Consider the following 13,469-nt stretch of genomic DNA (forward strand, 5'->3'; position numbering starts at 1 on the left):
ATATATAAGAGAAAAACTCGAGCAATCACCCCATCGGGTCTGCTTCACCTTTCGGTCATGGCTGATAAATTTCTCTATCCTATTCTCCTGCCTTCTCCATGTAACCTTTGATCCCTTACCAATCAAGAACCAATTTATCTCTGTTTTAAATACAGTCAGTAACTTGGCTTCCTATGTTTTTTGAGTACTGTAGATGCACTGCTCTCTGGCTGAAGAAATTTTCCCTTTTGTTCCTAAAGGGTCAGTCCTACTAGTGGAAACATCTTCTCCACATTCTATCCAGGTCTGTCAGTATTCTGTAAGTTTCCAATGAGGTCCTCCCTCATCCTTCTAAACTCCACTGAGTACAGACCCAGAGTCCTCAACCACTCCAAATATAACAAAACTTTCATCCCATGGTTTGTTCTTGTAAACCTCCTTTGGAAACCTCTGCAAATCCAGCACATCCTTCCTTCAATATGTGGCTCTTGTTACCTTGCTGCAAGGTCAGGGTCTGTTTCTAGAATCCTAGTTAAGTTGCAGTCCTTCCAAATGGCCAAAAGCTCTTAGAAGGAAGAGACGACAAGTTATGATGTAAGATAGGTGTGAAGTTAATGATACGTATAAGAACCAGGCCAAATATAGTGAGCACAGTGTGATATGAAAATGGAAATAAGTGAAGTAAAGAGAGTATGTAAGAAGAGACTAGCAACTAACATATAAGAAAATCTAAATGTCTCCTATTAACAAGTAAAAAATGAAAAGTTAGTAAGGGGACGTGTGGGACAAATTAGAACTCAAGTAGGAGAATCATATTTTGAGGCAAGGAAAGGCTATGATGCTAAATAAGTACTTGCACCTGCCTTCATCAAGTAAAAAGGATACTGTTCAGGGTTTGGAGGAAGTGCAAATATTTGAGATACCAAGGGAACTTAAAATTGATGTAAAATTATTCAAAATCTTGGTGGAACTTGATAAGTCACCAGGGCCAGATGAGATATATGGGAGTCATGCATACATCTGTGATACTATGACCCTTTCCAATGATGCTGAGGAAGTGAAGATGAAAACTTGCAGATACTAGCCATAATTTTCCATTTTTTGGAAATGGTAGAAGTGCCAGGGGCCTGGTCAATTGCAAATACAATATCTTTATTCAGAATAGGGATAGTGAAGACTGCAGATGCTGGAGAATCAGAGTCAAAAGTGTGGCGCTGGAAAAGCACAGCAGGTTGGGAAGCATCCAAGGAGCAGGAGAGTCGATGTTTTGGATATAAGCCGTTTATCAGGAATGCTTCCTGACCTGCTGTGCTTTTCTAGTGCCACATTTTTCAACTCTTCAGAATGGGGATGTAAGGATAAATCCAGGAACTATATATTGGTCAACCAGTAATAAAAATGTGCAGCATTAACTGTCACTTGGACAATTATTGATAAGTTAAGGAAAGTCAACATAGATTTGTGATTGACAAATTTTATCTAACCAACGTGATAGTGCTTTTTGATGCGATAGAAGAGAGAGTTGAGGAAGGTAGTGTATTTCATATGATGGACCTGCAGTTTTCCAAAAGATGTCTGATGAAGTTTGGGTGGCACGGTGCCTCAGTGGTTAGCACTGCTGCCTCACAGTGCCAGGGACCTGGGTTCAATTCCTGCCTTGGGTGACTGTCTGTGTGGAGTTTGCTCATTCTCCTTGTGTCTGCGTAGGTTTCCTCCGGGTGCTCCGGTTTCCTCCCACAATCCAAAGATGTGCAAGTCAGGTGAATTGGCATTGCTAAATTGCCCGTAGTGCATTAGTCAGGGGTAAATATAGGAAAGGGCAATGGGTGAGTTACTCTTTGCAGCGTAGGTGTGGACTTACTGGGCCGAAGGGCCTGTTTCCATACTGTAGCGAATCTAAAAAAAAGGTTCCACGTACTGGGCTTGCTAGTAAATTTGAAACCCAAGAAATAAAATGTGCAAAAGCATCAAGGACACAAACTTGACAGGAACCAGAACAGTGCTGACGCCTGTGCCCAACCCACAAACAAAGGAATTGCCACTCTTTAGGTGCCATCTCTTCTCCGCTGGGTTCACCTCACCGATGCTGCTGCTAATGCCAGATCCCATGCTGAGCCCACACTCACCCTGAAACCAGGAGTTCTCAGCTCCACTGACACCTTGATGATACCAGAAGTCCTGGCTCCTGCATACCATGCTGCACCTGTCATCTCACCAACGCCAGAAGTTCCTGCTCTCAACTTACTCCAACCAGGAGGCCCTGGCTGTGCTGCCAGACCAGGTAGCTGATACTGTCTCACCAAGAGTCCTGCTCCAGCTATCCTCCTCCGAGATGTCGCCTTGCTGGAGTCACCATTTTGCATAGTCTGCTGTTGCCACCGCCTCCAATTGCTGGAGGAGCTTTGCCTTCACCGGCCCTGAACGCCAGGAGGACACTCCTGTTGTTGCATTCCCCCGCCGGCCCTGAACACCAGGAGGACACTCCCATTGTTGCGTTCCCCCACTGGCCCCGAACGCCAGGAGGACACTCCCCATTGCTGCATCCCTCACAGGCCCCGAACACCAGGAGGACACTCCCGTTATTGCGTTCCCCCGCCGCCTCTGACCACCAGGAGGAGCCGCCTATCCACACACTTCCACTCTCGCTGCCATGCCTATTTTGCTGACTAACCATTCCACAAAAGGCTCCAAAGGAAAGGAAAATGAAAGAAAACTGAAAGAAAATAATCAGAAGTAAAAAGAAAGAACAAAAAGAAAGAAAGCACATGGGAGCGGATGAGCCCCAGGCAAGAGCAGATCCCTGCTACTCTACTGCCATCTTGAAAATGAGAGAAAGGTAGACAGTGGAGTTGTCCACATTATGTTATTAGGGCCATTGTTTTCTTGATATATATGAATGACCTAGACTAAAGTGTGCAGGGCACAGTTTCAAAATTTGTAGATGACACAAAACCTGTAGCTAATATGAACTTCAAAGTGTATAGAGAAAGACTTCAAGAGAAGGCAGATAGGCTGCTGAAATGGATGAAAATATATCCATAAATGTAAATGAAGAGACATACAAAATGATGTATTTTGATAGGAGAAATAAGCAGAGGCAGTATAAAATGTACAATTGTAAACGTCGCACAGATTGTGGGTTCAGAGTAATGGAAGAGAAAGTCAGAAGTGGTGTGAGTTCACACTAAGGCAAGAGGAAACATTGAAAAAAGTTTGTCCCTAAGGGACTGTAGATGGCAGAGCACCTAACTGGATAGTTTCAATCTCAGTAACACAAATATGCATGAGCGCTTAGCACATACTCTAGAATGGACTTAAAAGCCTGAAATGACATGTCAATGTTAGATTTTCAGTTGCATGATATGACTGTAGTTCTGTCCATTATGCTCTAACAAGGTGCAGGGAGATTAAGTTGATTTGGCTATTTTGCTTGCTTAAATGTTGTGGGAACACAAGGATTAAGAGACTGAGAACATGGGAATGAAAATCTGGTCAACTCACCTGCATCTTAAGGCAGGATGTCAGATACATATTGACAAAAATCCTGCAATTATCAGGGACCAGGAAGCATGTCAGTAGTGTCAATGCCTACGATTATCGACAGATTTACAGAAAGAATCTCACTAAGGAAGTGTTAATGTTTCTGCTAATGTGAAGTCACATAATTGGATAAATTATTTAAATAGTTAAAGTAAAAAAAAATCTTAAAAATGGAAAGGTAAGTGGTATGTCAAGGCTACAATATGTGGGATCTCCTAGATGTCAGTACAATCAGGGCAAACATGTCAGGAATAAATGTGTCCAACTCAAGAAGATTTAACGAAGAGCTGGATGGAAGGCTGAGCTGTGAGGATGATGGAGAGATGATACAGTGCAATTTGGACTAGTTGATTGAATGGGCAAATATATGTTAGATGCAGTTCAATGTGGATAAGTGTAAGTTTATGTTAGCCTTCAAAGTGAGACAATTTGAAGACAGGCGCAGAGATGTTTTGCTGTAATTATACAGGGCCTGAGTGAGACCACATTTGAAATATTTCATGCAGTTTTGGTCTCTTTATCTGAGAAAGGATATTCTTGCTATCGAGGGAGTGCAGCGAAGGTTTACCATGATCGCTAGGATGGCGGGACTGATGTATGAGGAGAGATTGAATCAGTTAGAATTATATTTGCCACAATTCAGAAGATTGAGGGGGGAATCTCATAGAAACCTATTATCTTCTGACACAACTAGATAGGGTTGGTGCAGGAATAAATGATTTAGGACTGAGACAAGGAGAAATTTCTTCACCAAAGAGAGTGGTGTATCTGTGGAAATCACATTCACAGAAAGCAGTCAAGGCCAAACCATAGTGAATTTCAAGGAAAGATTGAATATAACACTTGGGGCAAAAGGAATCAAAGAATATGGAGAAAAAGCAAGAATAGACTATTGAATTGGATGATCAGATATGATCACACTGAATGGCAGTGCAAGCTTGAAAGGTCAAATAGCCAACTCTTGCTCCTATTTTCTATGTATCTTTTACATTTCTATGCATCAAGTCATTCAGAAATCTAATGGAGTCCATCCATGGAATTGAACATAAAAGTAAGGATGTTATGTTTCAGTTATCCAGCGCATTTGTGAGACCACATTGCACATTGTTTGTGCTGTTTCGGTCTCTTTGTTAGAGGAAAGATCAAAATACATTGGAGGAAAGTTCAGAGGAACTTTATTAGATTGATACATGGAATGAGCAGGTTTTTGTATAGCAATAGGTTGGACTGGCAGGGCTTATATCCATTCGGGTTTTAGAAGAGTAAAGGGTGATGTGAGAGGTGTATAAGAAACTGAATTATCATGACACGGTGTACATGGAATTTATGTTTCCTCTTGTGGATGAACTCCGGATTAGGGAACTGTTTCAAAATTAGGGGTCTCCTTTTATGACAGAAATGAGGAGAACTGATTTTCTCACAGAGTGTTGTGTGTTGTTGGAACTCTTAGTCTCAGAAGGTGGTGTGAGTAGGCTCATTGAATATTTTTAAGACAGAGGAGAATAGATTCTTAAGAGGAAATGGAATCAGAGGTTACCAAAAATAACTGGAAATGTGGAATTCAAAATACAAAAACAATCAGCCAAGCCTTTATTAAATGGTGGGGCAGGCTTGACGGGCTGGTTGGTCTCTATCTGATCTTATTTTGTGTGTATATATGTATACATATATATAATATATACATTCAGATAATGATGTTGTGCTTGATCTGATTATTCTCACTTCACAGGATCAGAACATTTGAGGAAAAACATTCGGGTTATATTCGGTACAGTAGGAATTTCCATTTTTTATGCAGTTGGCTATATGATCCTGCCTTTGATTGCATATTTCCTAAGAAGCTGGCGGATATTGCTTTTCACACTGTCTCTCAGTGGCCTAGTGTATATCCCTTTATGGTGGTAAGTAGGACTTGGAGCCTTACCTTTTATAATCACCAATGTGAAGACATTTATTGCTTCTAATTATGTCAATGATTCTATCCAATAAGATGAGTGCTTCTTGGAAAGGAGTGTGCATGGCTTATTAGCATGAACAGTATCTTAAAGAAATGTAGTAATTAATGTTGTAAACTTCACAATAGAGTTGGATATAAGTAAGGATGTTATGTTTCAAGGAAAAGTTGGATATAGCCCTTGGGGCTAAAGGAATGAAAGAATAGGGAGGAAAAGCAAGAACAGACTACTGAATTGGATCATCAGACATGATCACACAGCGCAGACTTGAAGGGTGAAATGGCCTACTCCTGCTTCTATGCTTTTTCTCCTTAACTGTGATGGGAGGCTGAGCATTCAATGGCAGCAATTTTCATCTTGACCACAGAGGAAATAGAACACAGAATAGTAAAGGACCGTATAGGCCCTTCAGCCCTTGATGTTGTGCCGACCTTTAAGATCAAATTAACCTACATACCCTACATTTTACTATCATCCATATGCATATCCAAGATTTGCTTAAATGTCCCTAATGTATCTGACTGTACAGCACTGCTGGCAGTGCATTCCACGCACCCACCACTCTCTGTGTAAAGAACCTAATTTTGACATTTTCCCGAAACCTTCCTCCAATTACCTTAAAATTATGCCCCCTTGTGATAGCCATTTCTGCCCTGGGGAAAAATATCTCTGGCTATCCACTCTAGCTATGCCTCTCATCATCTTGTACAGCTCTATCACGTCACATCTCATCCTTCTTCGCTCCAATGAGAAAAGCCCCAGCTCTCTCAATCTTTCTTCATAAGATCGGCCCTCCAGTCAAGGCAATATCGTGGTAAATCTCCACTGCACCTTCTCTAAAGTTTCCACATCGTTCCCATAATGAGGTGACCAGAACTGAAAACAATATTCCAAGTGTGGTCTAACCAGGGTTTTATAGAGCTGCAGCATAACCTCACAGCTCTTAAACTCAATCCCCCTGCTAATGAATGCCAACACACTATGCGTCTTCTTAACAACCCTTACCAACTTGGTTGGTAACTTTCAGGGATCTATGGATGTGGATCCCAAGATCCGTCGTTCCTCCACGCTGCCAAGAACCCTGAATTCCGCATTCAATTTGACCTTCCAAAATGAATCTCTTCACACTTTCCATCTGCCACCTCTCAGGCCAGCTCTGCATCCTATTAATGTCCCATTGCAACCTATACCCTCCATACTATCCATTGCCCTCCATACTATCCATAACTCCAGCAACCTTCATGTCATTGGAAAATTTACTAACCCGCCCTTCCGCTTCCTCATCCAACTCATTTATAAAAATCACCAAGAACAGAGGTTCAAGCACAAATCCCTGCAGAACGCCACTGATCACCGAGCTCCAGCCTGAATACGTTCCATCAATTACCACTCCCTGTCTTCTATGGGCCAGCCAATTCTGTATCCAGACAGCCAAATTTCCCTGTATCCTATGCCTCCTTATTTTCTGAATGAGCCTACCATGCAGAACCTTATCAAACGCCTTGTTAAAATCCATGTGCACTACATCCACTGCTCTACCTGCAACAATGTGTTTTGTCACATCCTTGAAGAATTCAGTATGGCTTGTGAGGTATGACTTGCCCCTCCAATCCATGCTGACTATCTCTAATCAAGCTATGGTTTTCCACATAATGATAAATCCTGTATCTCAGAATTCTATCCAATAATTTACCCACCACAAAGCTAAGACTAGTCTATAATTCCCAGGATTATCACTATTCGCTTTTTTGAACAAGGGAATAACATTTGCCACTCTCCAATCATCTGGTACTACTCCAGTGGACAGTAAAGATGCAAAGATCATCACCAAAGGTGCAGCAATCTCTTCACTCACTTCCCGTAGTAACCTTGGGTATATCCCCTCTGGCTGAGGGGACTTATCTATCCTCATGTTTTTCAAAGTTTCAAGCACATCCTCTTTTTTAACATCAACCTGTTCGAGCATATCAGCCTGTTTCACATTTTCCTCACAAACATCACAGTTACTCTCACTAGTGAATACTGAAGCAAAGTATTCATTAAGGACCTCCCCTACCTCCTCCGACTCCAGGCAGAAGTTCCCTCCACTATCCCTGATAAGCCCAACTCTCATTCTTGTTCCTCACATAATTGTAAAATACCTTGGGCCTTTCCATAATCCTACCCATCAAGGCTTTATATTGCCTCCTTCTAGCTCTTCTAAGTCCATTCTTCAGTTCCTTCCTGGCTACCTTCTGACCGTCTAGAGCCCTGTCTGATCATTGTTTCCCAAACCTTAAGTAAGCTTCTTTCTCCTCAAAGACGTTCCACATCTCTTGTCATCCAAGGTTCCATCACTCTACCATCCCTTCCTTGCCTCAGTGGAACAAATCTATCCAACACTCGCAGCAAGAGCTCCCTAACAATATCCACATTTCTGTCATGCATTTCCCTGAGAATATCTGCACCCAATTTATACTCCACAGTTCCTGCCAATAGCATTGTAATTCCCCCTCCAAATTAAATACTTTCCCATACCATCTGCTCCAAGCCATCACCATGACTATAGTAAAAGTCAAGGAGTCATGTTCATTAACACTGAAATGCCCTCTCATCAAGAGATCTGACACCTTACCTGGTTCATTGCCAAGCATCAAATCCAATGTGGACTCCCTTCTGGTCAGCCTATCTCCGTATTGAGTCAGGAATTCTTCCTGGACACACCGGTCAAACTCTACTTCATCCAAACTATTTGCACTAAGGAGGTTCCAATCGATATTAGGGAAGTTGAAGTCACCATAAGACCATAAGACAAAAGAATGGAAGTAAGACCATTCAACCCACCGAGTCCACTCTGTCATTTAGTCATGACTGATGGGCATTTCAACACCACTTACCCCTTAATTCCTTGTGAGACCAAGGATTTATCAATCTCTGCTGCGAAGACATTTAACATTCCGGCCTCCACTGCAGTCCGTGGCAATGAATTCCACAGGCCCACCATTCTCTGGCTGAAGAAATGTCTCCTCATTTCTGTTCTAAATTGACCCCCTTTATTTCTAAGGCTGTGCCCATAGGTCCTAATCTCCCTGCCTAACAGAAACAAATTCCCAGCGTCCACCCTTTCTAAGCCATCCATAATCTTCTAAGTTTCTGTTAGATCTCCCCTCAACCTTCTAAACTCTAATGAATACAAACCCAGGATTCTCAGCCATTCAGCATATGTTAGACCTACCATTCCAGGGATCATCTGTGTGAATCTCCCCTGGACATGCTTCAGTGCCAGTATGTCCTTCCTGAGATGTGGGGCCCAAAACTGGACACAGTATTCTAAATGGGACCTAACTAGAGCTTTGTAAAGTCTCAGTCGCACATCACTGCTTTTACATTTCAACCCTCTTGAGATAAATGACAACATTACATTCACTTTCTTAATCACGGACTCAACCACAAGTTAACCTTTGGAGAATCCTGAACTAGCACTCCCAGATCCCTTTGTACTTTGGCTTTATGAATTTCCTCATCATTTAGAAAATAGTCCATGCTTGTATTCTTTTTTCCAAAGTCCGAGATCTCACATTTGTTCACATTGAATTTCATCGGCTATTTCTTGGACCTCTCGCCTATACAATCTAAATCTCTCTGCAGTCTCCCCACCTCCTCATAACTACCTAACTTTGTATCATTGGCGACCTTCGCCAGAATGCCCCCAGTCCCTTCATCCAGATTGTTAATATGTAAAGTGAACCGCTGCCGCACCAACACTGAACCCTGCGGGAAACCACTTGTCACTGACTGCCATTCCAAAAAAGAACCTTTTATCCCAACTCTCTGCCTTCTGTCAGACAGCCAATCCTCAATCTATGCCAGTAGCTCACCTCGAACACTATGGGCCCGCACCTTACTCAGCAGCCTCCCATGAGACACCTTATCAAAGGCCTTTTGAAAGTCTCGATAGATAACATCCATTGGGTTTCCCTGGTCTAACCTACTTGTTACTTCTTCAAAGAATTCTAACAGATTTGTCAGGCATTACCTCCCCTTACTAAATCCATGCTGACTTGTTCTAATCCGACCCTGCACTTCCAAGGATTTAGAAATCCCATCCCTAACGATAGATTCTAGAATTTTACCAACAAACAGGGTTAGGCTAATTGGCCTATAATTTTCCATCTTTTGTCTTGATCCTTTCTTGAACAAGGGGGTTACAACAGTGATTTTCCAATCATCTGGGACTTTCCCTGACTCCACTGACTTTTGAAAGATCACAACCAACACCTCCGCTATTTCCTCAGCCACCTCCCTCAGAACTCTAGGATGTAGCCCATTGGGGCCAGGAGATTTGATAATTTTTTAGACCTTTTAGCTTTTCTAGCACTTTCTCTTTTGTAATGGCTACCATACTCAACTCTACCCCTGAATTTCCTTAATTGTTGGGGTATTACTCATGTTTTTCACTGTGAAGACTGATGCAAAGTACTTATTAAGCTCTTCAGCTATTTCCTTATCCTTATTTCCTTATTAGCCTTCCTGCATCAATTTGGAGCGCCCACTGTCTACTTTTGTCTCTCGTTTGTTTCTTATATATTGAAAGAAACTTTTACTATCATTTCTAATATTACTGGCTAGCCTACCTTCATATTTGATCCTCTTCTTCCTTATTTCTCTCTTTGTTATCCTATGTTGTCTTTGTAGCCTTCCCAATCTTCTGATTTCCCAGTGCTCTTGGTTACTTTATAGGCCGCCTCTTTTTCTTTGATGCATTTCCTGACTTCCTTTGTCAGCCATGGCTGTCTAATTTCCCCTCCCCCTCACCCCAACCAGAGAATATTTCTTTTCTTTGGGATGAACCTCTGTACTGTGTCCTCAATTACACCCAGAAGCTCCTGCCATTATTGCTCTACTGTCTTCCCCACTAGGCTCTGCTTCCATTCGATTTTCATCAGTTCCTCTCTCATACCCTTTAATTACCTTGATTTAACTGTAACACCATTACATCCAATTTTGTCTTCTCTATTTCAAACTGCAGACTGAACTCTACTATATTATGATTGCTGCCTCCTAAGTGTTCCCTGACTTTAAGATCTTTTATAAAGTCTGGCTCATTATATAGCAATAAGTCCAGAATAGCCTGCTCCCTTGTGGGCTCCTTCACAAGCTGTTCCAAAAAGCCATCCTGTAAGCATTCCATTAATTCCCTTTCTTTGGATCCTCCAACAACATTATTCACCTAGTCCACCTGCATATTGAAGTCTCCCATGATCACCATGACCTTGCCTTTCTGACATGCCCTATCTATTTCCCACTACATCTTGTGCCCCTGGTCCTGATCACTGTTGGGAGGTCCGTACATAATTCCCGTGATGATTATTTTGCTTTTGTGGTTCCTCAACTCCACCCACACAGACTCCACATCATCTGACCCTATGTAATTCAGTGCCACAGATTTAATTTCATTCTGAACCAACAAGGCAACCTCACCCCCTCTGCCCACCTCCCTGTCTTTTCAATAAGTTGTAAATGCTTGGATGTTTAACTGCCAGTCCTGAAGCCCCTGCAACCATGTCTCTGTGATGCCTATCACATCTTAATCATTCACGATGATTTGTGCTGTTAATTCATCTACTTTGTTATGAATACTACGAGCATTCAGGTAAAGTGCCTTAATGCTAATTTTCTTAACCACATGATTTACATCTCTAGTAATATGTCCTAAGTTATCCTTCCTTTTTGCTTCATTCCTAGTCTGCCTTGAATTTAAACCCTGCACACATGCTATCCTGCTGCACTGTTGCTTTCCCTTTCCCTTCCCCTGACTCACAAGTTTAAAGTCCTAGTGATCACCCTATTTATCCTTTTCGCGAGAACGCTGGTTCCAGATCAGTTCAGGTGGAGACGGTCCCATCGGTACAGATCCCCCGGTTCCAAAACTCATGCCAATGTTCCATGAAATTTCCCACACCAATCTCTTAGCCAGGTGTTTACTTCCCTAATTTTCTTATCCTTATGCCCAATTAGCATGTGGCTCGGGAGGTAATCCAGAGATTATGACCCTCGAGGACCTGTTCTTCAATTTCCTTCCTAGTGCTTCATACTCCTCAAACAGGTCCTCCTTCCTAGCCTTGTCTATGTTGTTAGTGCCAACGTGGATCACAGAAACTGGATCTTCTCCCTCTCACTCCAATATCCTTTCAAGCCGGTTGGAGATGTCCTGCACCCTAGCACCTGGCAGGTAACACATCATCCAGGACTCCTCATTCAGCTTGCAAAGGATACTATCTGTCCCCCTAATTATAGAATCCCCTATAACAACTATTTGCCTTTTTGCTCCCCCCTCTTGAATGGCCTTCTGCACCATGGTGCCGTGGTCAGCTGGCTCATCATGTCCACAGCCCTTTCCCTCATCCATACAGGGAGCAAAAATCTCAAACCTGTTGGACAAGGTCAAGAGCTGAGGCTCCTCCACTCCTGAACTCAGAATCCCCCATCTGCCTCATTTACAGTCACACCCTGTTGTCCCTGATCACTGACTGAATTTGAATTATTTAATCTACCGGGTGTGACTGTCTCCTGAAACAAAGCGTCCAGGTAACTCTCCCCCTCCTGAATGTGCTCCTATATAAAGCTCAGATTTCAGATCAATTCTGATCCAGAGTTCTTCCAGCAAAGAACACTTGCTGCAGATGTGGTCACTGCAGTTCACAATGGGACCAGCCAGCACCCACATCATACAGCTGCAGCACATCACCTATCCAGCCATCTCTACTTATTTAATTAATTTATACAAATTTATGAGTTGAATAATTTCTAGTACTTCTCTATAGTCTTATTCAATTGACCAACTAACAGTAAACTTAATTAATCACACAATACTCAAGAAATATCAATTGAAACGCCTTACCTAACAACGCACGACAGTCCTTTTTTCTGGTTGCAGGAGGAGGGCGGGTGGGAGACACTACACGTGTAGTGTCTTAGGATTCAGCTGCTACCTAAATATATACCCAGCAGCCTCTGCTCTTCCCTGTGACCTCTTACTCTGCTGCTCCTTTAAAAACGGTTCTCGCGCTCTCCCTTCTCGGCAGCCCTCACTTCTCTCGCCCTCCCTCCTCGCTGCTCTGTAAAAATGGAGGCCCAACTCCCGAGGTAAGTCCCTTTTTGAGTGGGAAAACTAACCCTTCCCGGCAGCTCTCGCTTCTCTCCGTGCCACTCTGTAAAAATGGAGCATAATATGATAACAACCCTGTTACTTCTGCATCTTTCCAAACTGTGCCTCCCAGTCTGTTCCTCCATGTGTCTGTTGCTATTGGTGGGTTTGTAGAAAATTCCCAAAACAGTGACTGTTCCTTTCCTGTATTTGACTTCCACCCATAATGACTCAGTAGACAAAACCCTTCTCAACAGCCTCCATTTCTGCAGCCAATATATTATCCCTGATTAGCAATGCTACTCCCCCACTTCTTTTACCTCCCTCCACATTCCTTTTGAAACATCTAAACCCTGGAACATCCAACAACCATTCCTGCCCCTGCGATATCCAAGTCTCCATAATGCCCTCAACGTAGCCCCAAGTACTGATCCACGATCTAATTTCATCACCCTTATTCCTGACACTTCTTGTGTTAAAATAGACACACTTCAACCCATCACACTGACTTCAACTTGGCTATATAAACTGTTTATCCTTCCTCAAAGCCTGTTCCCATCCTCCTGCCAGCTAGTTTAACCCCTCCTGAAGAGGTCTAGCAAATCTGCTGCCCAAGATCTTGGTACCCCTCCAGTTCAGGTGCAACCACGCTCCCCCTCCTTGTACAGGTCCCACTTTGCCCAGAAAGTATCCCAATGATCCAGATATCTGAGGCCCTCTGTCCTACACCAGCTCTGCAGCCATGTGTTCAGCTGCACTCGCTCTCTGTTCCTAGCCTCACTACCCCATGGCACTGGTAGCAATCCTGGGATTACTACACTGCTCATCCTGCCTTTAAGCTTCCAACCTAACTCCCTCTATTCACTTTT

The 13,469-nt window shown here is 42.8% G+C and overlaps 1 protein-coding gene across 1 annotated transcript in view; it reads left to right on the plus strand.

The window, feature by feature from the left end:
* Positions 1-13,469, plus strand: part of LOC122556567 (organic cation/carnitine transporter 2-like) — a 67,877-nt gene that overhangs the window by 16,147 nt on the left and 38,261 nt on the right. Inside the window, exon 4 of the mRNA XM_043703380.2 lies at positions 5,249-5,420. Within this exon, the coding sequence (XP_043559315.2) occupies positions 5,249-5,420 (172 nt within the window). The remainder of the gene's footprint in view (positions 1-5,248; positions 5,421-13,469) is intronic.

Source organism: Chiloscyllium plagiosum, unplaced genomic scaffold (genome assembly GCF_037043375.1).
Source record: "Chiloscyllium plagiosum isolate Xiang-an unplaced genomic scaffold, Cpla_swu_hap1 HiC_scaffold_16, whole genome shotgun sequence".
NCBI lineage: Eukaryota > Metazoa > Chordata > Chondrichthyes > Orectolobiformes > Hemiscylliidae > Chiloscyllium > Chiloscyllium plagiosum.